This window comes from Bidens hawaiensis, unplaced genomic scaffold (assembly GCF_021521415.1).
Source record: "Bidens hawaiensis isolate Kalapana, Puna unplaced genomic scaffold, B.hawaiensis_p1.1 tig00009566_1, whole genome shotgun sequence".
Lineage (NCBI taxonomy): Eukaryota > Viridiplantae > Streptophyta > Magnoliopsida > Asterales > Asteraceae > Bidens > Bidens hawaiensis.
The window spans coordinates 88,446-115,516 of NW_027491713.1; the positions used below are offsets into that span (position 1 = coordinate 88,446).

Here is a 27,071-nt window from a genome sequence, read left to right on the forward strand (position 1 = left end):
TTCGTGGTACATTTCAACGTTAGACAAACCTTCATTCTTATTCACATCCTCTTCCTTCTTGATGATGTATTTACCCAGAATCGACTTCCACTGTTCCTCAAGTTCTTTTATTAACAAGCTACCTGAACACATGTCGTGTGCTTCTTCAAACTCACGGCATATATCTCCATACACGTTATCAAAATGTTGCATCAAGTCACTTATCCTTTCGGCCCGGTCCTATTATTTTAAGACAATCAACAAAGCGAAAACAAACAATTAGTGCACATCACATACATCTAACTGACCTAAAATACAAAACCCGCAACCAGTACGTACCTCCTCCTCGGTTTGTGTCGGGATGTACAACGGATCTTTAAAATTTGCAACAGGCTCGTCAATTTCTAAAGACTCCACGACACCATCCACATATGCCACGTCATCATCCTTTTTCTGTTCAACCTCACACTCTTTCCTTTTCACGCCCAATTTTTTTTCCTTGATCACCATTTTCTTTAGCTCCTTTTTCGTAAACTTTTTCGCCACATTACCACCAACATCCTCCACCTTCTGTCTCTTTCCACTGTTTTCAAGTTTTCCTAACGAGGCGCGATCACCCACTCGTTTGCTTTCCAATATATCTTGTAGTTTAAAAAGGTCATCGTCTGTAAAGATGTTCACTGGCAGCAAAATTTTTCCCTTCTCCACCACATTTCCAAAGTGTTCGTTTGCGTAAGCAAGCTGCATTACAACAGTTACATTACTAAAATTAACTAATGAAAACTAATTTCAATATAAAAGACATAACGTACCGCAAGCACTGTCATTGATCCGTTGTACTCCTTGTTTTCCTTCCCATTTTTTACGGGTTCTACTCAATGACGTCACCACGTATTCACACCAATTCATCTCCCTAACTGCGTCAATATCTTTAATTGATGGTATAAATCGTTGGTTCACCGTGTTATTACCAGTAATATCTCCCATATATGTCCCAAACACAACGAGAAAGTTCATTTTGAAATGCCATCCACTATCAATCTGGTTTTTGGCATGCTCCATAAACTTTAGCGGGCACACCTTTGCTTTTGGGTCAGGGAATTGATTCCTCCACCTATTTACAACCTCATCTTCTAACCTTGGCTTATTTGTTTCTACTAACTCGACCTTTCCCCTAGGTATTCCTAACAAACGTTCCACCAGTTGCGGAGTTATCTTAACTTCTTTATCCCCCAAATTTAGCACACATCTGTCGGGGTTGTAGTTATTAACTAACCAGTAACCCAACCCCGTTGGTATGTTTGCTACATTGATATCTAGGATGCTACCAAAACCCATTTGCATTACCTTTTTCCTTTGTTCATTTGACAACTTGTTAATGTATTCATGGAACAAACTTGCCCTAACCCTTGGCCTCATATTTTCCCCATTATACTTGTGAAACACACTACTTCTGTCCACCTTTCCTTTACTTCTTTAGGTGGATTTGCGAAATCATCATCCGAATCACTTCTTGAACCTGCTTATTTTATATTAGAAACACACCCAATCAACATTGCATTTCTAACATCATAATACAATTAACTACACAACAACACTTACTTTTATAAAAAGGAGCGTTCACAGGTACGTGCGGTTTTGAACCAACTTCTTTATCTAAAACAACAAATCAACACAGTCAATAATGGGAGCTCATGTTAACTTCAAAAAGTGTTACCTTTTATTTTGTTACCTTTGTTACCTTCTTTATTTGTCCTGAAGATTTTCTTACCTTTGTTACCTTCTTTATTAGTCCCCAAAATTCCCGCACTTGTGTTTTTTTTCTAATCTCAGGCTTCTCCGAACTGATAGTATAATCACAAACACATCAGTTTTTTATTAACCCAAAAAATCATTCGTGTCCAAACTTCACTAAACTGTTCATTAACAACTAACTACCAAACAGAGCACTCACACACATATATCATATCTAATAAACAGAGCGTTAACCATAATAAACTAAACAGAACAGTAGAACATCACATTAAATATGAATCAGAACAGCTTCATATCTTCACTCCATCCCATATAACAATCAAAACGAGTATCAAACTAGAAAAAAACACTTTCGGAATTTACGAGACTAAACAATAGCTTTGACAACAAACTTAACGTCTTATTAACTATAACACAACTTAATCACCCAACATAATAAACATTCATCATCTTTATTTACATTCTATACCCATAACAACACACCGACTAACAAAAAACCCACCTGCTTAATAAGTGTGTGACACACTACAACAAAAAACGTAAACACACTAACCAACAGAACAGATTAATCAAAATCATAACAGAGTACCCAACACACACCAATAGAACAGAGTAATCAAAATCTATACATTCTCGTCGTTCCTCTTTACATTCGCGACCCATATAATAGAGTAATCACACACCAATCCAACACGTAAACACACTAAACATCGAAACACACATCAAATGTTAAAACCAATACAACTACAGACAACACATCGAAACACACATCAAATGTTAAAACCCAGCTTCTCAGGCCTCCAATTAAAAGAGTCAAACCCTAGAAATTGGGGATAATCTACCGACAAAAAACACATTGAACAATCCCAACTACAGACGCACCTTGAAGATTATTAAACCCACCGGCGACCTTCATTGGTGATTTGAGATCTATATTTGTCGACTGAGATGGAAAATCAAGAAACAATTGACTATGTGATTACCGTCATAATATAATTCAACTTTTAGAAGATTTTAGAGAGAGAACAACTATAATCAAATCATAGGCATAAAAGTAGGAGTTTCTAAACAAAATTACTTGCCGGTTTGCATGTCCAGCCATTATAAAAAGACTATAATACCCCTGACACACTTAAATTATCAACTAACAAAAAAACACACCGAGGAAATAACACACCTCCACTCCTAGCCACTAGATTACTCTATCCGACGCACTAGATCCCTTCCTACACTTCTTAGACACATTTCGCTTCTTATTATAACTCCACCCTATATATATATATATATTAAAGACGAATAATGTAAAACAACCCCGTTATACGAGGGATAAAATCTAGTTTAATATATATTAATTACTAAAATTTGATGATACAACTTAAAAGTTAAAACTAGTGAGTGGTGACAATAAAAAAAGATTTATCGATGATCATCTATCAATAATATATATAAACGAAAGCCTTTAAAGGCTCTCTGGTTACTCCCTGAATTCTCTCAAGCCACCAGATTGCTTTATTTATAAATGGATGCTTCTCATGCATTTGACCTGAATTCATGGGTGTGGGTCTCACGAAACCCATATAGCTTTTAAACAGGTTATAATATCTCATTAAATTAAAAATTAATCTTACCAAATATTTGATGTAAAAATCCTATATAATAGGGATATACTAAAAATTAATATCTGATTAAAAAAAAGATATTATTTATAATTAAGAAACAATTTTATAGTAAAAAAATAAGCGGTTCATGGGTCACCAAATCTAGATAGCTTTTAAACGGGTTTTAATATATCATTTATTTGTGAAACCCTTTCATCATCGAATCCTAATGGGGTGTTTGGGATTCCTTATTTTTTCCTTCTTGTAAGTTATTAACTTTTATAAGTTAAAAATGTGTTGGGTAATGTGACTTTTTTAGTTTTTAAAGAAGGAAAGTGGAGGTTTTGATAAGTTTGGAGAGAGCAACTTATCAAAAACAATTTATTTAAGTCAAAAGGAGATGCAAATAAGGAATCCCAAACATGGCCAAAATATATTAATAACTTTCTTAAAATAAAGAAATTTAAAATTCAAAAAATATAAAACAACCCCGTAACGTGAAGGATAAAATCTAGTAATACTATAAGATGAAAAATAGGGTATGGTATATTAAAAAATGATCCCATTGGATACTAAATAAAAGGTCAAAGAAGAAATTATTAAAAAAAGTAAAGGTCTTTGACCTTCTTTCATTTACTTTTCCTTTTCTTTTATAAAGTAGTTCACATCACAGTATCAGGCTGAGGGGTGTGGGGCGCTAACCTGGGCGCGTGAGCCCCTCCGCTCGCGCCCCCAGGCGCTAACCCCACACCACCGGGGCGCGAACCTGGGCGCGAACAGGGCGCGAGCGCGAGCCCCCAGGCAGGCGTGAGTGTGGTCGCGGGAGAAGAGAGAGGAAAAGCTGGTGGGCCCGCCCAAAAGAGCCGTTGAGCTCCGATTTAAAAAAAAAAAAACATTAAAAACTCTATATAATACCCCAAAATCAACCCATTTCAACCATATCAAAACACAACTTCAATCTCCAAACTCATATATAATATCCCAAACTCCTATATAATACCCAAAAATGTCTGGAAATTGGTACCCAAACCTAGATTCAGATTATAGTTACGACGATTTATGGTCGTCACCAGACCAATCGATGTTTTATTCGGGGCCGCAAGAAACATCCGGCTTTCAACCATCCAACATACAACCGTCTCCTAACTTTGTTGTTCCAGAGACACAAGAATCACACGGTGATGCTACGGGAGCAAGAAGACGCGTCCACCGGAAAAAACAACTTGCAACGGACGGGCCGGGACCGGCTTCGACTCCGAGGACGAAACGGAAAACCACTCCGTGGTCATCGGATGAGAAGGAAGCCTTGTGTCGGGCTTGGATAGTCATTTCTGAGGATCGGCGTTGCGGTAATTGTTTTAACGTTTTTAAAAATGATTTTTAATAAAAAAGTTAAATAAAAAAGTTAACTGGAAATCTAATTTAATTATTCATTTTGCAGCCGACTACCAAAAAAAGCAATTATTATTTTTTAATGTGTGTTTTTTTTAATAATTTATGAGTTTTTTTAATAATACGTTTTTTGAATATATTTATAAAAAAATAAAAAAAAAATCCGCTGAAGCCCCTGCTGGAGCCCCTCCACACCAGGGCCAGGGGCTCCAGCGGGGGCTCCAACACCCACCTTATCCAGTTTCTCTCTCTGCCACACGTCACAATATTATTGGCTGGAGCCCCCACTCGCGCCCCCGTTAGAGCCCCCCACACCCCTCAGCCTCACACACATACATAAAGTTAATCAACTAAAATATATTTTATTATCACGAGAAGTAAGTGGATCCCATAACTTAACTTAAAATAATAAAAAAAAAGCAATGGATTTCCTTTTGAAGTTATTTTTGGCGCAATAACCGGATGAAGGAGATGGTCAAAGTTGTTGCATAATCGCTCCAATTAGGTTTGACTTTAACATGAATAAATATGTTGCCAACTAATAAGTTACATAGACCATACAGAAAAGGTACTCTCAACTAATTAAAATATTGAATAAACCTATATAGATTGTATTTACTGATACACAAAGTGTATATACATCGATCGTCTACAGAATACATAATCCATGCATGTTGTTGTCCCTTGTATTTTACTTGCATATTGAAAATGATAAAGGGTGTATAATACAAAGGTTCCTTATTATGCAAAGTATAAGGAGTATTTTGAACTCTTAGATTAAGCAATCAATGTAAAGGACAAGGAAACAACGTTACATACTCAGCATCATCATTTTTCAAACGTGAAAAAGTCTAGAGGGATAAAATTGGTACAGCCTACAATTGTTGGTCTTTTGTTAAGCTCTCTCTTATTTTTTAAGTGTCAATACTTTTTTCATACAACATTATTAAAAAAAAAATTATACCATAGAAACAAACATTTAATTCTTTTTAAAGCAAGTAGCCTATTATTATACTTGTTTTTTTTAAATCAATTAAAAAAACTCAGATGTGTTGTGCATATAACATACACGATTATGTTCATGCGTAATTATGAAATTAGGTTCTGTAATTACTTTTAAAGTTACATAATTATTTATATAAAATGTGTGTTTATTTGTATAAGTTGCATAATTATGTGAGTGCATAATAATATACATGCATAATTTTGATACAAATTGCATGATTATTAGCCTTGTGCTTAATTATGGATCAGACGAACATATACTTGCCCCAAGACACGTGTCACGCCCTGATGACTTCGTATCCTTTCTACTATTAAGAGTATTCGTACATTATCCGACCCCTACTGATAACACTTAAAAAGCATTAAAATTTGATGTATGCTTTTTAAATAACTCGTGATCTAAAACTCGTTTAAAGGTATGAACATTACATCCATCCATAGTCCGCCTTGTTCAAACTCGGTGGAGGTTTTGGATCATGTGTTTAGTGGGGGTCTCATTAGGTTATGTAAAGTCATTGGTTGGAGTTATATTTCCTAGCATTTAGGGCCGAAAAACACTATGAGTTGGTTGGATTCGGCTAGACGGGTGAAGAAGAAAAAGGATGTGGTCGAGGTGATTGTGTTTCACTGCTTGATCGTTTATTTGGAATACACGAAACGAGACTATTTTTGGCTCGAATATTGATAAGAAAGACCTTTTCGATTATGTTGTTTCATAATAGAAGTAGACAAGAAAATATTGAAACATGATAGAAGATGTTACCAAAGCTTTTCGATCAATCCTCAATTCACTCGAAAGTTATAGAAGTTGATTCTAATCCTACTCGACTCTGTCGCAAGCTAATAGTTATCATATTTTGTTATACATCACATGGGTTATGACCGGTCGTCGTCGGACTGGTCAAAGATAAAGAAGAATGTGTTCCTAATCACCTTAAACTGGTTAAAGTAAGAAGGGTGTCGAACCACGAAAAGTTTGTGATCGGTGATCTAAATTAATTGATTAATAATTATGAAGCTTTTTAAGTAGTCATGTAGACCAAATATGATTTGAATTTGAAATATTTATTTTTAAGTTTTAATGAAAACATGTAACAATTTTTAAGAAATATAATTGAGTATTAAACAATGATTATGAAACGAATCACACCTGGGTTCCAAGTTCTATAAGCAATTCGGACAAGACACACTAAAAAAAATGAGTTCATGTAATCACAATAGTTATTTAGGTTCAATACATAATTTCCTAACGAAAAGCATCAATACTCGTCTATCCTAGGCAAATGGTGCAAGAAAACCTTCACGCAAAGAATCTTGGACAAGTATACGCAATATAGATTAATAACATGAATTAACCCTAACACGCATCATGGACACTAGCAACTATCATCTTATGAGGTCAATGGTGTAAGAAATCCTTAACAACATAAGTTCATAATAATAAAAAGTTACACATTCGTGTTCACACCAAACTATTACATAAAATATTATCTCAATTCATAGATGTGAAAAAACCTACACCCGGGAATGATTACGGGTGAATTAGCCTCTCGTGATTGTGGAGATCATCTTCAATTTTGTTTTGCTCTTTTTAAGTGGTGATCTCTTTGGACCTTCAAAATCTTTCTTCTCTTCTTTCTTTCTCTCTACTGCCTGTGATTTTTCCTGTAACTCACAAACAGCCGTTTCCTTTTTTCTCTTGCGTAGTGGCACAGGCCCAAGATCTAATCCTCTTTTTCCTTGGAGCCACAACATTCTTTTAGTAAGTCCATGAAATTATTTGTGAAGAGCCACAACTACCACATGCCTTTGCAATCTGATTACAAGTTCAACTATACATATTTAATTGCAATTGTAATCATATTAACCAAACTAAAACATCTTCACTGTGAAAATCCAAGACTCATGTTATTACTTTTCTTTCTTTTCTTTAGTCTTTTTCACACACGAATGTGTATAGACTTATATTAATGCGTCGTAATAACTATATGAAAATATGGTGGAGATTTACATAAACCATCAGCATATATTTAACTTTGTAAAAATAAGTTATATCATCATTTTTGCTCTTTATCTCTATAACTTACACAATATAAAAACCACTCTATGTAATTGCATTCCAACAGATATTTAAACTAAAAAAAATACAATATTATTAACAATTAGTCACAACCAAACAACCACGCATCAGGTTAAAATATTACTTTTAGCGTTTAAATTATGTTTAGTTTGATTACAACTAATATGTTGAAAACCACTTATTACTACTAAACAAAACAAATAGACGAATATTTCATAAAATTTAAAATATGTGATCAGATTCGTGAAGGTGAGAAGCTTAGGCTTGGTTTAAAACGCTCCATTTGTTTAGTTAATAGAGTTCGTGATCGATAAAAGGAAAATCTGCCTATCATATAAGCACTTGCATACTATCTACGACATTCATGATATGGACAGGTATAAGGTACTACAACCCCCCCCCCCCACCTCGGATGTCAACATCATGACTTGCTTACACTCTTCATACACTTCGCATAAAAGAGTTAGGTATTTATTTTACCCGTTTACTTTCTCATATAAAACATGTCACATTCATCTTTTATCTTCTTTCTTAAGTATGCACACAGCCCCAAGACGTTTAAAGGTGAAAGGGGGCTAGAACTCACTTAGATCCTGTTACGTTCAGAGCTAATGGTAACACCTTTCTTTAACTGGGCATGACTAATCGTGTAACATGTATAAGTGTTAATTAACTATTCTTCTAAGTCTTACTATCTAAGTTAGTAGACCAATTTAACTCAGTTAACGGATTACTGTTCTTAATCGCAATCGCATGGGAATTCAGAATCGCATTTGCATGGTATCCGAATCAGATTTGCATGGGGCTTCAGAATCGCAAACGCATGTCCCGAATCGCATATCCCGGATCACAATCGCATTCATGGAAATGCGACTCGAACTAGGATCAAGTCGTTTCAATCGGTTTCTTCGACCAAGTTCACTACTTTTTGGTCCTTTATAACCCGATTAACTACCATACTATGTTTCGTGCAATACCGACTTCATTTACTTATCCTTTTTACGAATCTTACCTTATTCCTTTAACCCGAACCAAGCCAACTAACCCATTTATTAACATGCTCATTACTTTATCATTAATCGTGACCAATCTATCATCCTACCAAGTTTCATGTAATTTCGTACACGAAAAGTAAACCTTTTTAACAAAAACATACATTTGAGGTTTATGTTCGAAAACACTCGAATAGCCCAAAACTATATCAAACGAACTCTGATTTACGCAATCCAAGCAGACATGGAACCGTCTCGCCAAGATCTACGAACCCCTATGCCCGCCTTCGCCGGAAACCGCCTCTACAGTCGTCGGAAAACTCCATTTTTCACTGTTATGGTTCTCTTTATAAATACTGGACTTCCTAACATTTGATCGAAGATCCGACGGGTGAATATCTTTGTTTATATGCTAAGAACACTCTGTTAAAATTTTAGACCGATCCGACGGTTAGATCTCCGGGAATCATCGGGTCTTTGTGGGTTGCTCACATAAAAACGAGATTTGGGGTTAGAATGGAGGAGTGTGTATGTTTTCTTGAGGTGTAGGTGAAATATGGATGAAATGAAATATAGGGTTTATGAAAGAGGTTTATATACTCCTTGGCTCATGGGCTAAACCCATTTTTTCTCTATGTCCATATTTACTACAATTTCATAATTATTAAAGCTCACTCTCAACTTTAATAATCCCATACCAAGTCAATGCCTTTCTCTCTTATTCAAATAAATAAGAATTTCATAATATTAAATAGTAAATCTTTTATTTATTATTTATTGAACTTTAGGATGTTACATCCTATAAGGGGCCCGAGGGTCTCGCGCTCTCTCCTTTTTTTCTCTTGGCAGTGCAAATTTACACGTTTTTATCTAAAATTTTTATACGTATCGATTCCCTCTGAAATGGGGTCCATCACTTTCAGTCCACCCTATATAAAAGCCCATGCTTCGCCACTTTGGGTGCAAACAAGCCGAGCCGAGCCCAATCTTGGCTCGTTTAACTCACATAGAGTTCGAGCTTGGCTCATTTCGCTCTCCATCATAAAGCTTAAGCTCGAGCCCATGCCCGTTTAAACTCGACTTGTTTGAGTTTTTCATGAGCCGATTAGGATGGTGACTTGTAGGTAGGGGTGCAAACGAGCCGAGCTGCTCGCAAGCCACTTAAAATCGGCCCGTGAAAAAGTTTCATCGAGCTTCACATATTGAGGCTGAGCTAGCTCATAAGCGTAAACAAACTTATCATTTATTATAATTAAAAATATGTATTATAAATAACTATAAACGAGCCGAGCCGAACTGAGCCAAGCCAAAGCTCGAGCTTTGTAGAGATACTGGATACGCGAATGATTGAAGTTCCGTTACATTAGATTACACGTGTGTGTGTGTGTGTTTGAAAAGAAAGAAAGTAAGTTGGACGATGAAGGCTGTGGTAATAACAACTCCGGGAGGCCCAGAGGTCTTAAAACTGCAACAAGTAGAAGAGCCAAAGGTGAAAGACGATGAGGTATTGATCAGAGTGGAAGCCACGGCTCTCAACAGAGCCGATACGCTTCAACGCCAAGGCAAGTACCCTCCGCCACCGGGAGACAGCGACTATCCGGGTCTAGAGTGTTCCGGTACCATCCAAGCAGTCGGCAAGAACGTATCCCGCTGGAATATTGGGGATCAGGTTATTTTATTTATTAATATGTTCAATTTTTTTTTTTTGAAAAAAAAAAATTCTACATACTTAAAATATAGTTTGTTATTAATATGTTATTTTATCAGCAATAATACTTTTTAAAAGATTAGGTTTTGCGATTCAAAAAGGGTAGCGGCGTAGCTTGTTGCCAGCTTGCCTTCTGTTTCGATGTAATCCAATAAACAATTAATAAGGCAATTATTGTTTTTAGATTTTAGATATGTTCAATTAAACCACAAATTTAATTGCCGGACTGTTAGGGTTTATATTATCAGATTGTTGTGCTCGATTACTAGTCAAATCACATAAGATGAAAAGTAAAATTACTGAGAGTTCAACCTATTGACATGAAATGGGTGAATCGTATTGTAGATTTAGGTGACTGTAGCGCAACATATAGGGTTTGAATGATCAGTCTTTACTACAAAACACATGTGTTTTAAGATTCTGCATTTGATGATTGGAGCTGAAAGCTGTGTAGATGACTAAATTTTATATCACAAAGTTTTGTATGAATGGCTAGATGTTCATGTCATTAGATAATATGCAAATCTTCTTGTTCTTCATGTTCGATAATATTGAAGTTTAGGTATGTGCTCTTATAAGTGGTGGAGGATATGCTGAAAAAGTAGCTGTACCCGCGGGTCAGGTTCTTCCAGTCCCGTCTGGTGTTTCTTTGAAAGATGCTGCTAGCTTCCCCGAGGTCGCGTGTACCGTTTGGTCAACTGTTTTCATGTCAAGCAAGCTATCTTCAGGGGAAACATTTCTGGTAAAGTGTAACTTCTCCTCCTTTTCAATTTGATTTGTGTGCATTAAATCCCAAAATGGGGGAAAAAGAATGGGTTAATGACTAGGCCTATAAACGAATCGAATGTTCAATGAACGTTCGGATTTAAAATGAACCAAACATTCAAACAAACAAAAAATCTTGTTTGTTTAATTAAACAAACAAACACGAACACATGCTTCGTTCGTTCATTTACGTTCGTAAACGTTCGTTTGTGTTCATTCGTTCATTTGGTAGAATCATGATGCATTTTTTATTGAATCATGTACATTTGGACCACTAATTTAGATGTTTTAATTGAAAATTATTGGCTTCTTAGTGTATCAGACTTGTTCGTTTGTGTTCATATATGTTTGTTCATTTATGTTCGTTTGTGTTTGTTCATTTATGTTCGCTTGTCTTCATTTATTTTTGTTCATTCATGTTTGTTTGTGTTCATTTATGTTCGTTTATGTTTGTTCATTTATGTTCGCTTGTCTTCATTTATTTTTGTTCATTCATGTTCGTTTGTGTTCATTTATGTTTGTTTAATTATGTCTGTGAACTTGTCGTTTAGATTTTTACTGAACGAACATGAACATGATCATTTTCCTAATGAACAGACATGAACAAATATTTGTTTGATTAACTATTCTTGTTCGGTTAGAGTTAAATAAACGAGCATGGACATGAACATGAACATGCCAATGTTCATGTTCGTTCGGTTCGTTTACAGGCCTACTAATGAGTAATGACACAAAATGGTTTTGTATGTTTCAATTTGACTACCAAGAATTCAAGATTGTGTCAAACCTATATACTGTACCTTCAGTATGGGTTAAGTAGAATAACCGTACACCAGAAAATTAGTTGGTATATAACATTATTATTGAAGGTAGGCGGCGTGAAATATCTCCAAAAAGGAAAAAAGATTTAAGTTAAGTTCGGTTTTCGTCCCTGATATATGCCCATTTTAACTACTTGAGAACCAAGCCTAAATTGTTACATATCATGGCTTGTGGTTTCAAAAGTTTAACCACTTTGGCCCTTTTCATTAACTCTGTTAGATTTTTCTGTTAAACAGGAGGGTATTTCGGTCATTAAACCCAAGGCACTATATATGTAATGACTGAAACACCCTTCTGTTTAGAAAAAAAAATCTAACGGAGTTGGTGCAAAGGATGAAATGGTTAAACTTTTGTAACCACAGGTCATGATACGTTAAGAATTTGGGCTTAGTACTCAAGTAGTTAAAACGGGCAAACCTCATGGACGTAAACAGAACTTAACACAAAAGCTTTTAATTTTCAGACAGTTAAAAAAAATTATCGTGGTTTTCACATTTCACTCTCGAAACATATTTACTCAAAGCTTGTAAAATTTTTTCAGATACATGGTGGTTTTCACATTTCACTCTCGAAACCTCATCGACGAAAACGAAACTTAATACAAAAGTTTTTAATTTTCAGACAGTTAAAAAAAATTATTGTGGTTTTCACATTTCACTCTCGAAACATATTTACTCAAAGCTTGTAAAACTTTTCAGATACATGGTGGTTTTCACATTTCACTCTCGAAACGTCATGGACGAAAACGGAACTTAATACAATAGTTTTTAATTTTCAGACAGTTAAAATAAATTATTGTGGTTTTCACATTTCACTCTCGAAACATATTTACTCAAAGCTTGTAAAATTTTTCAGATACATGGTGGTTCTAGTGGAATTGGTACATTTGCAATTCAAATTGCTAAATACCTTGGTATTAAAGTGTTTGTTACAGCAGGTATACTATCGTTAAATCATTCATTCAATTAACCATGGTTATTTGCAACCATACAGCAATAATATATTTGTTTTTTAGGGAGCGAGGAAAAATTGAAGGCGTGTAAGGAGCTCGGAGCCGATGTTGCCATCAACTACAAAACTGAAGATTTTGTTGCACGAGTAAAGGAGGAAACCGGAGGGAAAGGTGATAACCATTTGACTCAAAAATTGACTTTTCAAACCATTGTTCTCGATGGTTCTTTGCATATCTTAATGTTTAACCTTTTAAACTTGGATGAGCCGAAAAACAGGTGTTGATGTTATATTGGATAATGTTGGTGGGCCCTACTTCCAGAAGAATCTAGAGAGTTTAGGCATGGATGGCAGACTTTTCATCATTGGTTTCATGGGTGGAGTGAAAACTGAAGCAAATTTATCATTGATGCTTGGAAAGCGGCTCACTGTGCAAGGTATAACACTAAAGATCCCTTTGCATTTATTTTTTAATTTTGTTTGTTTACCCTTCCAAGATGACTGAAAAGATGTTTTGGTTTACTTCATCTTGGATAATTACAGTTCATTGAAAAATCCATGTACCAAACACCATGCCCTTTAAAACTTATTTTATGGATATTCTTTATGTAAAAAAGTGGTGTTTTTTGAAAAAAATTATGTAAATTGTGTTTTCTGGAAAATATTGATGGCTCTTATATATATAGGGTTTGGATCAAATTCAAGTTAAATTAACGTGCTAACTGTGATAATCAAGTAGTGTAATTATATATAACATAGTGTAATATAGTGTAGTGTAATTACGACATTTTGTAATTACACTACGATTTAATTACATAATTTCACTACTTGTAAATATAATTTCACTACTTGATTCTTACGGTTAGCACGCTAATTTAATTTGTACGTTGACTTCCCTATATATATATATATATAGGGAAAGTATAGAATGAACACCTATGTAACATCGTTTTTTTTACATGTAATATATGTTACATTTAATACAAAACATCGAAAAAAAAATTTGTTTTACTATTTTTTTTACATTTTTTACTTATTTTTATATATGTTTTCAGGAGAGAGAAAATGTAAATTTACTTTTACATTTTTTATTAATTTTAATTGTGGACCACAAGATTTAATCTTTAAAAACATGTAGTTGAGAATGGGTTTCTAGAGTTTTCACAACTCAAGTGAGTTTTTATTCTAACCTAACCCTATATATATATATATTTGTCTGAGTTGTTAAAAATAGGGATGTGCATGGGTCGCTTTTGTGCTCAAACCCAACCAAAAACCGAAAATTTGGTTTTTGAGTTGTTGAAAGCCTTTTGGTTTAGGTCTTTTTGGTGTCCGGTTTGGGTTCAGCTTGGTTTCGGTTTTTTCGGTTTTACCATTTGGCCTTGAAACTTTTGGGCTGAAAAACATTGGTCCAAAATAATGAATTTGGTACTAAAACTTTGGGTCTAAATCCTTTTAATAGTTAATAATGAATTGATTATCATAATTTGGGCTAAATATTTTCGCAATACTATATAATAAGTTCTTATAAAGTAGTTATACTCAATTAAAAATTGAAAACCTATAAATTCAGTTTGCTTCGTTTTTTTTTTCTGGTTTTAGTTACATGCAAAACCGAACCGAAAGTTCGTTTTTTACGGAAACATAAAACGAAACTGCTAGTTTTTATTTGGGGTTCGTATTTTCAAACAATGGATTTTCTCTCAATTCTTACAAAATCTCATTTTATTGTTTCTTTCTCTTTTCATTTAACATATATAAGTTTTTTCTCTAATAATTTGTAACATTAAATAAAAAATCTAAATAAGCAATATTGTTCGGTCTTATTATGTCTACACTTCGATATAAATTTTATTGAAAACTTATTTGTATACAAAACAACGTTTTATTTTTGTGGATGCAGCTGCGGGTCTGAGAACCCGAAGTATAGAAAAGAAAGCGGAAATCGTGAGTGATGTGGAGAAGAACGTATGGCCTGCAATCGCACAAGGGAAGGTGAAGCCTGTTGTTTACAAGTACTTCCCTTTATCTGAAGCAGGGGAAGCTCACAAGCTTATGGAGACCAGTACACATGTTGGCAAGATACTCCTACTTGCATGAATCTCGTGTCTTGTTTGTACTTCAAATGATGATATTCATTCATCATACAAAAGGGCAATGTAGCAGGAAAATTGTGTTTGTATTCAGTATGAAACTTGTGTGTTGGTGATACTTTCAAAAATCAAGTTCAAAGTATAATAAAAGGGTTTGAGGTAGTACAACTAAACTAGGGGTGAGCAATAAATGAACCGTTAACCAAAAACCAATGAAACTGAACTGAACTAACAGAAAATCAGTTATCGGTTATTTTCGTACCCTTGGTTAAATGAACTGGACTGAACCGGAGAATTCATCTTTTCATATACATCTGGCTTTTATACACCCATTTCATGTATTTAATGTTTAAACCTCTATTTCATGTGTTTTACACATCATGTGTTTTATCTCCATTTTATGTAATTATAAGCAAAAACTTTAACCAAAGTATGGTTTTGGTTGTTAACCGAAATTAACCAAACATAATTTTATGTAATTATAACCAAAAACTTTAGCCCCAGTTGTGTTGGTTATTAATCGAAATTAACCAAACCGAAAACTGTCAAACTAAGTGAACGAACCAAACCGAATAAACGAAAACCGATTGGTAAGTAAAATAGATTAAACGATGGCATTGGTTACGTTTTTGGTTTAAGCAAATAACAACCGTGCACACCATAGGTAAAACAACGTGTCTAGCGAATTAGAACGACGCGTCTAACCTTCCAGGCTTGGTTTGCTGTTGTAATAAGATTTGCTTCGCATTTATATGACGATACGTCTTTTAACCCTCTAGAACGGTGCATCAACTTCCAGGTTTGATTCACTATTGTAAGGATGTAATGAGTTTTGACATAAATGATAACTTTTTATATTGTAATGATTTTGAGTTTTGATACACATGTATATTAAAACCTCTATAAATTAATAATGTTGAAACCGGGATATTTTATTATTAATTTAGCGAGATATTATTACATCGATAAATTAATAAATTATTAATTTAAAAAGTTGGTTTATATTTGTGAGCAACTCACAAATTAATGCATCGACCTTCAAAATTTTCATGTTCGTTCACTTTACCTATTTGAATAAAATAGAAACAAGGACCTTCAAAATTCCCATATACATTTACACATTAATGAAATTATCAAGTTCAATCTACATAGATTTAGATTTATAATTTATTAATCCAACTGGCTCAAATAATTTAAACGATGTAAATTCTAGAGTAGGCATTCGTAAGCTTGAGAACTTGATTACGAGAACGCATTATCGGCACATACTGGATGTGAATGAGTTGTTGGATTATCCAGATGAAAATATTGAATGTTACGAGGTTCAAAGCATTGAAGATATTATGACGGATACCGTTCAAAATACGGTTAATAATGAAGTTGATAATGATTCAGTACGTTTGGAACCGGTCACTCAGAAAGAAGCATTACAGGTGGCAACAATTCTTCACAACTTTTTGTTGTAATATGAGAATACGGTGCCTCAACTCTTTAAGTGCAACGTGGAGATTTAAAGATAAACTCAATATAGATTTGAAGTTCATAAAAAAACAAGTGACTATAGATTCATTTTTTACTAGACAATCCTAGAATTTTAGAATATTTTAATAATTATTAATTTATAGTTTCGTCGGAACAAATATATTTACATCGGGTTTTCAAAAAAATTATTATTTTATTATTTTATCGATTGTGGTCCAATTTTGTACTGGTCCCAAGTTAGAATCGAACAAATTATTAATTTTATCGAAATTATTAATTTATCGAGCATTAAAGGTTTTTGATAGTGTCTAAATGCATGACTAACTAAAACGAAGCACCCAAATATCAAAACAAACGTAAGATATCAACAACTCTATAAAACGTGTGTACTTGCCATGCCTCAATATGTATTATGAGATTTATTTATTTTTTTGTTGAAAACTATTATGAATAGTTATTAATGTGGTTATCAATACCTAATATAGATTATATATTTTTTCTTCAAGTTTTCTTCTTTTATATTTACACTAGTTTGAGACCTGTGTAATACACGAGGAATTGATGAAAATTTTAAACTTTAAACATTAAGTGAAATACAATTCTATACGTTTATCATATATTGTTAGTACAGTTACAACTTATATTAAAATTACAGCAATTACAAAACGGACATTACACAAATATTTACAAATAAGTAAAAATTTCTTTGTATACTACATATATGGTTGTATTAGTCAATATACCTCGGTTATCAAGATTCAAAATCTTTAGTCCATGTCTGCTTGTAACTCTTGATAAGACGACGTATAGCTGTCTGTGTGCGAATACGGGTTCTTTAAAGTTTATTGATTATTTTACCGACTTTACCTTCTTATATGCAAGTGCAATCAATATGGATCATCTATTCAAATCATATAAGTAGAAGCAATATAACACTTGCCCAGATTGATTTTCCCGGGATGAAAAATTAAAAAAATAATAATTGAATAAAAAATTCAGTTAAAAGTTGGTTTAGAACGACTACCTGCTATTAATAAACATCCATTATTTAACATCTATGTCCATACCGACATAGAGGAAAATAAACACTTCTGCAACGTACGACATTGTTGCAAATATCTAAATATTTTTTTTATATAAATGTGAATTAAATTTAAAATATTATATATTGAAAAAACTAAATTTTAAATTACACAGCAAATAATATTATATAAATGTAAAATAAATTTAAAAAATTATAAGGTGAACAAAAATAATTGGAAAGCACTATATATGAAAACAAAACTTCTTCTTAAATTCATCGATCTCATGCATGTCTTCGTTGATGTACATCTTACTAACATTAATTGAATTGGAAAAAAAAAGAGATGACCTTTATTAACAAAAATAATAAAGTAGTCAAATTTTTAATAATTTTTAAAGATATCTAAATTTAACATTAATTACCAATAAGAAGAAGTCAATATATCAAACCTTCATGAATCTTGAATAAGCCAAATTGTAACACGACAACTACTAGGGTTTGATCAGAATTTGACAGAATATAAGTTGGCATGTCAATTGCGTACGATCCATATAGAGTTAAAGGTAATTCTTTTTTGCTTTATAAAGCATGTAAGCAAGATACACCATTACCATTTACAAAGTTAACATATAACATAAAATGAAACTAAAAATAAGTTACCTCAAACCTTTTAACCTCATATACATCTTATTAGTTTGAACTCCATTAGATTTTGTAATTTTCTCAATTGGTGAATAATTAGCAACAACGTCAATTACATATATATTGACAAGAATACATCATAAATAAGCGATGATAAAAGAATAAAAAGTAGACTAAAATAGAGACCAAGTCAATTCATATAAATTAATCTTTATTTAAACTATAGAATGGAAATTAACATATATTTGCAGAAAGTCATAAAAAATATTAGGAACAACAGTTTAATCAAAGATAGGAAACTATAAAGGAACAATAGTTTAACAAAGACATGAAATGTCTGCTCATTATATGCACCGAATTTGATCCCCAGATGACAATAAAAGTCAAGTACTTCTATTATAATATAAAAAAAAGAATTAACAAATTACCATTTATATGAAAAAAAATTGAAAGTATAAAATTTAAGTCACCCTAGAATTGTGGCTAAAAAGGTAAAGTGATATCCAAACACATAAACAACTTATAGTTAGGGGTGTGTGTGGTGCGTTTGGTGTGCTTTTTTGCTAAAACCAAGCCGAAAACCAAAATTTTGGTTTTCGTAGTTTTTGAAACCGTTAGGTTTCGGTTTTTCGGTTTTCTGTTTTATTTCGGTTCGGTTTCGGTTATTTTTGTTTTTGCTATTTGACCAAAAATATTCGAATCACGTATTTATTAAATTCTTATAAATTACTTAAATAAAATATAAAAAAAACAAAAAGTTAAGAATTTGATTCGGTTCGACTCAATTTTTTTGGTTTTTATTACATGCAAAAACAAAGCCGAACCGTTAGTTTGGTTTTTACAAAACCATAAAACCAAAATAGTCAGTTTTTGTTTTGGTTCGGTTTTTTCGGTTTGGATTTTCCGATTTTTTCAGTTTCGGATCGGGTTTTTTTTGGTTTCTTGCACACCCCTTACTTATAGTCATACCATATTTGTAGTTACTAAGATGTTGAAAAAATTGGTGAGAAATCATTAATTTATAGCAAATCTATCACACAAAGGTATAATAAAGTTGTTAATCTAAAATTTATTCATAGATGCTAAAATTTAAGTTCATTTGCAAATTTAACAATTTTTATAACAGTCAGGTTGTAGCAAAACAGTGAAGAATGTGATAGTGATTCATATGTTATTGTTTCATGAGAGTAGAATTGAATAGAAGACTCACAAAACAAATGATAAAAACAATGGATAATGATTTAAACCGAATTTAATATCAAAAGCGATGTACAACTTTTTGAATGATGAGCAAATAGTTTTAACTATAAATTTCCCTTTTTTAATAACCTTGTTAATAAATGCATCAATGTCATGAAATTTGAATCTTCACAATGTCATGAAATTTGAATCCGTGTAAATCAACACCAAAATCCTCACAAGGTGTAACAGTTGACTTCATAAAGAGATTGAGTTTCTTTGTCATTATTCACATACTTGTATTTAGTACTGTAGTCACAAACAGAAACATTTTTTTATAATATAACATATCTTTAGATATGTATCTCTCAAATCTGTATATAAACTTTTTTTAATATACTCCCAACCATGTTTCCTCACATTTAAAGAAATTAAAAATTCTAACATATTAAAAAAATAAAAACAATATAGGTGACAATAACCACCAAGTAGTATATAATTAACACACATATCAATGACCTTTGAGATGATTTGCTCAGCTTTATCTAAAACATGATTATCCCAATGCTCGATTACACGAACTTTCATGAGAGAACTTTACAAATAATCAAAGAATTTGGATTTACATGTAATTAAATTTGGTAAATGATATGACCGGATGAAACAAACAGATTTTTAGGGATAAACATCAAGTTAAAAGATAAAAAGATAAAACAACCTATACATCTCGGAAAATTTTAATATTAAAAATATTATGTTTTAAATAATACGTTACCTAATAAACCAGGATTGTAGCTTTCCAAAATAAACATAAACAAAGAGGGAAGTAAGGTAAATGTTTCGATCTGATTAAACAAAATTTTAGTTTTGAATTTATGAGTTTTAATTTATTGTGTTAAATTTATCTTTTTGAAATTTTGAGGGAAATATGATAGATAGGGACACGAAATAATAAGTTTGAATACATATATTGAAAATGGGTTAAAAAGAGGAGAATGGTTGAGAGAGTGACATGTACAAAAAAGTATTCTTTTATTAGAGTAGTAAATCTTATTATACCTCATTATATTACATACATGATTAATGAAATCTTTATCTTTCTCCCTACATTTCTTTCTCACATGTTTGGTTACTAGGCTTTTTTCACAACACGTTATCGATAGTGTTTTGTTCCAAACCATAATCCCTAACCCCTTTCTTAGTTATCATACCCATAAATTTTAACGTGAGAAAACATGGAGGGTTCTAGCAAAATTTATGTTTCAACATGTGAGAAAAAAACCGATAGTTTTCGTTGATGCTCTTAGTTGCCTCTGGTTATTCAAAGGTACGCAAATTGCAGCTGCTGATCATATAGGTTTCCAAAATTTGTTTTATTTTACTTGTATGTTAATTAGATATTTTGATTGGTAAGGGGTTGTCGGTGGGATGGTGAAAGTTTAATTATTACAAAGTTTAGTTGTATGCATTGTATTGAATTAGATTGGATTGTTACAGTAAGCTTTTCATATGCACCTTAAAAAACAAAATAATTAAATAGCTTTTGAAGTTGGGAGTGTGTATCCTTTTCGATGAATTTTCAAACATTGTGAATTTGAGTAAATAAGATCATGAAAACTTTAGTCAAAAGGATAAATTTCAATGCAATATTGGTAAGAAAATATATGAAAAATCAATAGGTATTGGATTTTTAATTATTGTCTATTATATTATAAACTAGAAAGCAGTCCCCGCGCATTGCGGCGGGGTTGAGATGACCATTGACCAACATTGTGATTCAAATAGATGGTACAAAACAGATGAATCATCAATTTGTTGTCAAGATAATCAAACAATTTCTTACACTAAACCAAGCAAAGGGAAGAAGAGGCACATAACAACTACCAAAAAGTCGGATGCTGCTGCAATTTGTACATTCAATATTTCACCAAACCATGGGAGTGTGACAAAAAAAGGTACAAAAAATACTGCCTTTTGTGGTGTTAAGTGGCATGTTGAGTAATCACCTAGTTACGTTGGTGGTGTTAAGTGGCATGTTTTATGTTTAACATAATACCAACTGTGATGCATTAATATATATTTCATTCAAACCAAAACTTCAAAAAGTAAGTTCGAAATAATGAACAAAATTAGATCAAATTTTTAGCATAAGTCTTTACAGAAAAACATATGCTTAATAGACAACTTAAAATCAATAAAAGCATTCCTTCAATCACACAGAATAAACAGGCAGAAACGGGAAAAAAGACAAAGGAGTTACCTCTGGCGTACAATGGAAATAAATGAACCACGAAGACGATTAAGAGGAAAAATCCGCATGCTAACCTTCAGATCTTGAACTTTTGAGCCCTAATCGAGATCAATTGACAACTCATAATGTACCGAAGATGTAGAAGGAGCATGGGCGGCAGCTGTCGACGATTAGGTGTGGGTGTAACAGTGGCAGCTGGTGTGGCCGGAGCCGTCAATACGTTAAAAGAAAGAAGACGACGGATGAAATACAAACACGTGCTCAAACTGGTACAAACAAATAGAGCATGTTGTACAACCCACTAATTAAAAAACCTAAGGTACAACTCACAATGCAGAACGTACAACCTGTTATGCAACACAAAGTTGCAAATTGCATATATACTAGTATTTTGACCCCCCGCGCTGCGGGGTTGGGGGTGGGGGTGATCGATCTGAATGTGACGGGAAAAAAAGGTTTCACAAATTAAAGTAAACCAATAAATAAATGCAGCTAGTCATGCACAACCTATAGTGACCAGGTGCAATGTTTGAATATTTAGAATGTTTTACACTTTCCATCTTAAGAAATTACACTTTCATCTTCATTGTTTAGTTTTTAAACATCAGAATACAAAGTACTTAATAGACATTCATACCGTTTACTTTGGACTTGCATCCATAAGAATGGCATTGGTAGAGATGCTGGTTGCAACATCTGTAATTATACAGAACCCTCTGAGGTCAATTGCTGTAAGGGTTAGCTGCAGTTGGAAGTCACGAAAGAAGGCAGCCTTTCAAGAAAATGGGGAGTCTTTAAATTTGTAGAGATTAAATCATGCCATCAGCAAAATGTTTCTCTTTCGCACACGACTTGTTACCTACAATTTATTCATTACATATAAAAAGAAAGACGGCAATAATTAGAAGTCAAAACAAAAAAAATGTGAATATAATTTAAGGTTGACGGATCTTAATTAAGAACACCAACCTCTTATGTGCGGTCATCACGGCCGTCCTTTTTATGCTTTCCTGGTTGATTTGGGTTATGTTTCTTAAGTCAACTTCCACGGTTGTTGTCATTTGCCCATAACATAGGTGAAGTGCAGGTTCCATAAGGCATGCTTATTACGTTTATCATTATTAAGTAACTAATCTATGGGAACTTATCAGCTTTGGTTTATGCTTTTCAATGATTTCTGATAATACGTGTATGCTTGTCATTATTTTTGTTTGAGTTGCTGTTATTTTATCACTGTTGGAAGTATGGCGTCACCTGTATAATGATATATGTTGTGACATCTTGTAACAAACAGTAGTTGAATAAATATGTATGTATCAGTGATGTTAAAGAATAACTTATTGTCTAATTATATATGATGCTATTATATAGGTTAAGAATGCATATCATTTAAAATATAATACACAAATGGTAATCTAAAAGAGAAAAGAAAATGCAAACAAATAGAAACACAAACTAAATATTTGAAGATATGCCAAACAAAAGGGCACTCCTAAAGCAACCTGCAGCCAAACGCTATGACCACTAATATTGGTCAACAACTCAACAAACACAAAACCCAAAAGTTGATAGCAACATCCAACGTGTACCAAAACAAAATTGGGGATAAAATTAGGGTTACCTTTGATTTTGAGTTAGAGAAAAACTGATCATCGCCATGTTCATCCTCTTCACAATCTGTGATTCGTGCTGCCACCACCAACAAACACCACAATTAGCTCAGTAACCTCAAAATCGATGTCGATCGAACGCTCGGAGATGGAACCATCGTGATAACAAACATAAAGTTAGGCCAAAACCCTAAATCATGGTACATAAGTGAAATTCGAAATTACCTGGATTAGAGATGGATCGAACGTAACATAAATGAGGTCGACCTAACCTTTTCAACACAATCAACGGCTTGATGAAGAGCCCATCCATGGTGTTGTTGGAGTCGCCAGAGAGAGATCAGTGATGGTGAGAAAGAACGGGGAGCCAGAGACACGTGGTTAAATGTGAGATAGTGAGGGGGTGAATAACACGTGGAGTTGTATACAAGTTTCATTGAAGAAGGTACAACAATAGAAAGTTTGTAATTGTTATATATATAACTACATTAGGTTAGAACCCGCGTAATACACGGATTATGTTAAAAAAAAACGTAAAACAATTTTCTTATTTTGATAATATGAAAATGAAAATAAGAAACTTTATTATTGCAAGGCATAACAATTAATCATGAACAAAGTTATAACTGTCAAATGTCAAGCCAATAATAATAATAATAATAAAAAGCTAACCATGTAAGCGTGTTTACCTATAAAACAGAATTGAAATATAGAAATAAAACTAACAAAATATTGTTATTTTATTGCAAAACATTATTCATAAACCCTTAAAAAGTTTGAAATGTCAAAGCAACCAAACAACCAATATGATACGTAGCAATAAAAAAAACCCACAAACGCAAATGTATATACCGGAAAAAAACGACCGGCAAGTTCAAAAAGAAAATAAAAACAAAAACTATTTTAAAAGTGACGACAGCATATCTAGTTTTCCTTTTTTGGTATTAATAGATTGTGTTATCTCCAGAATTGTCACATGAAACATGTTTTTCTTTGGATTTATTACTTGAATTTGCAACAGGTGGATCATCAACGCCATATATGTCTCTAAGTTTTCTTTTTAAATTGAATGGTGGAGAACTCTGACGGTTTGTTTCAACATCTGAAATTGGAGTTATGCTATGGTTGTACACAAATAATGATATAAAATTTAGAAATAAGTTAAAATAAACGTTATTTTAATGCCACTCTTGAACTGGTTGAATGTACACAATAGTTGCAAAGATAACGACTGATTTTATCTGTTTGAAAAAAAATTATAAAAATGTAATTATGTTATATAAAAACGTAAAAATATATACATTTGGAACAAAAAATGGAAATAATAATAACAAACCTGGTCAAGTTCAATCTTTGCTATTGAGTTAAATGGTGTTCGTTCTAGAAAATCCTCATTCGTCGTGCAAACGGACGATGATGAAATTGACCTTTGAGTTGAGGAAGACAGCGCACATCCTTGTCCAATCTAGCTTTTAAATAATGATATAAAATGTAGAAATAAGTTAAAATAAATTTTAGTGGTGGACAAACAACCAATATAAAAATAATATTTGATGTTATAACCTTTGTTTAAAGACATTAATAGCAGGAATGTCTTCATTGATAAAAAGTTTAAACACATAGTAGTTGTTTAAGACTCAAGGTGCCCCTACATATAACAAAATATAAATAATTAATTTATCTCCAAATCCATTTCAAATTTAAATCCTATTATTTTTGTAATTCATATCTCTAAACCTAGTATATAATTTGAATATGACATAATTTTTTAATATGATATTCATTTTAAATATTATTGTAATTTTAACAATAATAATAATAGGGGTAACTTTCCCTAATGATCATAATATTATTATAGTGTGACAACGGGGACAACCGGACTCTCCAAATTTGAAGAGTGCGATAACGTAACACATAAAAAAGTCATTGTGATATAAAAGATATTGTAATTTTGCATCTAAATGTTGACATTTGTGTTCAACAAAACTGCAATATTTTTCAAACGATTTGTATACATTCACTTTGTTCGTATTTTATTTATGTCAATTTTAATAATTAGTAGAAACTCAAAAAAAAAAAAAACTATTCCTGTCAGTTTTATGAATTAGTAGAAACTAAAAAAAAACCTATTCCTGTCAATTTAATGAAATAACAAAATCATTTTTTTTGTCTTAGTCTTTCGATTAACCCGTTTTTTTTTAATTCTACTAATTTGTTACTTATACATATTCTTGATTATGATTGAACTACATACAAATATTCATTCTTAATTCAAATAATAAGTTAATTATCATTAAATGATAAATGACAAGTTAATTATCCTCTGTATATTATACTTTGTATTACTTGTTATATAGTTATTAACTCTTAATTATTTTTTCTTTTGTTTTATTTAAATCGTATCAGCAGTTATAAGTTATAATACCTGTTCAAATATAATATAACGCCTTAATACTTTGTAAATTAAATTTAGATGCAAGCATTAAGATTATTCACATATTTGTTTTATTTTATTATTTGATTAACCAGTGTATTATGTGGGTTCTAACCTAGTATCTAACCATATATTTATATAAATATATGGTTGATTCATTTTATATAAAATATAACTTTTATAAAACGTAAAACAATTGATTTGTTATTCTCAGATCAACGACCTTTGAAGAAGACATAATGTTGTTGTATTGATAATAATATTTTGAGAGCATAAAAGGATGAATAATAATAGGTAATTTGTTAATAATAATCGTTAAGAGTATAAATAGGTAATCTGTTAAATTTGAAAGTAAAATAATTATGGTAATTGGAGATAATTTGGGAATTTAAAATTCAAAAGTTGAAATAAAATATATGAATTTTGAGTTCAATTAGTTATAAAATCACGGTTTATTTAGTTAAGAATTATAGAAAATTTGAATATTAAATAATATGATTACCGAGAAATAGGTAAATATTTATTGAATGAGGAAAACAAAAACCTGAAGATGTTGGTTATTTTAAAAATGAATTCGATTTCCAAGTTAAATTAACAATTAGTTTGGGGATAAATAATTTGTAAATTTTGGGAATCCCATAAATATTTTGATCACAACAGTAATTATTTGATAGTTGTTAAATATTTTGTTCTCACAATTTCAATTGCCAATTAACATTTAGACAATTTTTTGAAATGTCTACATTTTTGCAATTAACTTAAAATATGACGTTTTTATATGATCTTTTATTGATATCCGTTATTTAGGATATGATTTTGTTGGAGTACGTCTTTTTAATGATTGATCAAAAGTCAAAATGTAGGATTAGGAAAGTTGTTAACAAAAAAGTTTTCAACTTTGAGTGATGAAAGAGTCTTTGTCTTAATATCGATTTTTGAATATAAATTTAACAAAAAATATTAGAAATTGCCATGTGGCATTTTGAAGAGATGTTGTGAATTATAAAAAGGAAGGTTTGGTAAAATCAATTCTTTTATTATATAGGTAGATAGCTAGAAGAATTTATCAATAACTAATTATTTGATCTATTTGTGTTATTATGTTTATGCCATTGTAATATGCTTTTATTTGTTTTTATAAATTTAAACCAACATATATTTTACATATAAAATAAAAGTTTAGGATGTATTTCTTAGTCAAACATTTATGCATGGAAACTGTTATGTAATTATATTGTATTAATATGTATTTATTTGTTTCCTTTCTAGTTCTTTAGTTAGTTAGAAATATGTGTATATATGTTAATAT

The 27,071-nt window shown here is 32.2% G+C and overlaps 1 protein-coding gene across 1 annotated transcript; it reads left to right on the forward strand.

The window, feature by feature from the left end:
* The first annotated feature begins 10,218 nt into the window (after positions 1-10,218).
* On the forward strand, positions 10,219-15,196 carry LOC143532866 (uncharacterized). The gene is made up of 6 exons (XM_077027787.1): positions 10,219-10,470; positions 11,072-11,251; positions 12,952-13,033; positions 13,112-13,219; positions 13,326-13,484; positions 14,951-15,196. Exons 1-6 carry the CDS (start codon positions 10,219-10,221, stop codon positions 15,145-15,147), a joined length of 978 nt encoding a protein of 325 aa, XP_076883902.1. The 3' UTR covers positions 15,148-15,196.
* The last annotated feature ends 11,875 nt before the right edge of the window (positions 15,197-27,071 follow it).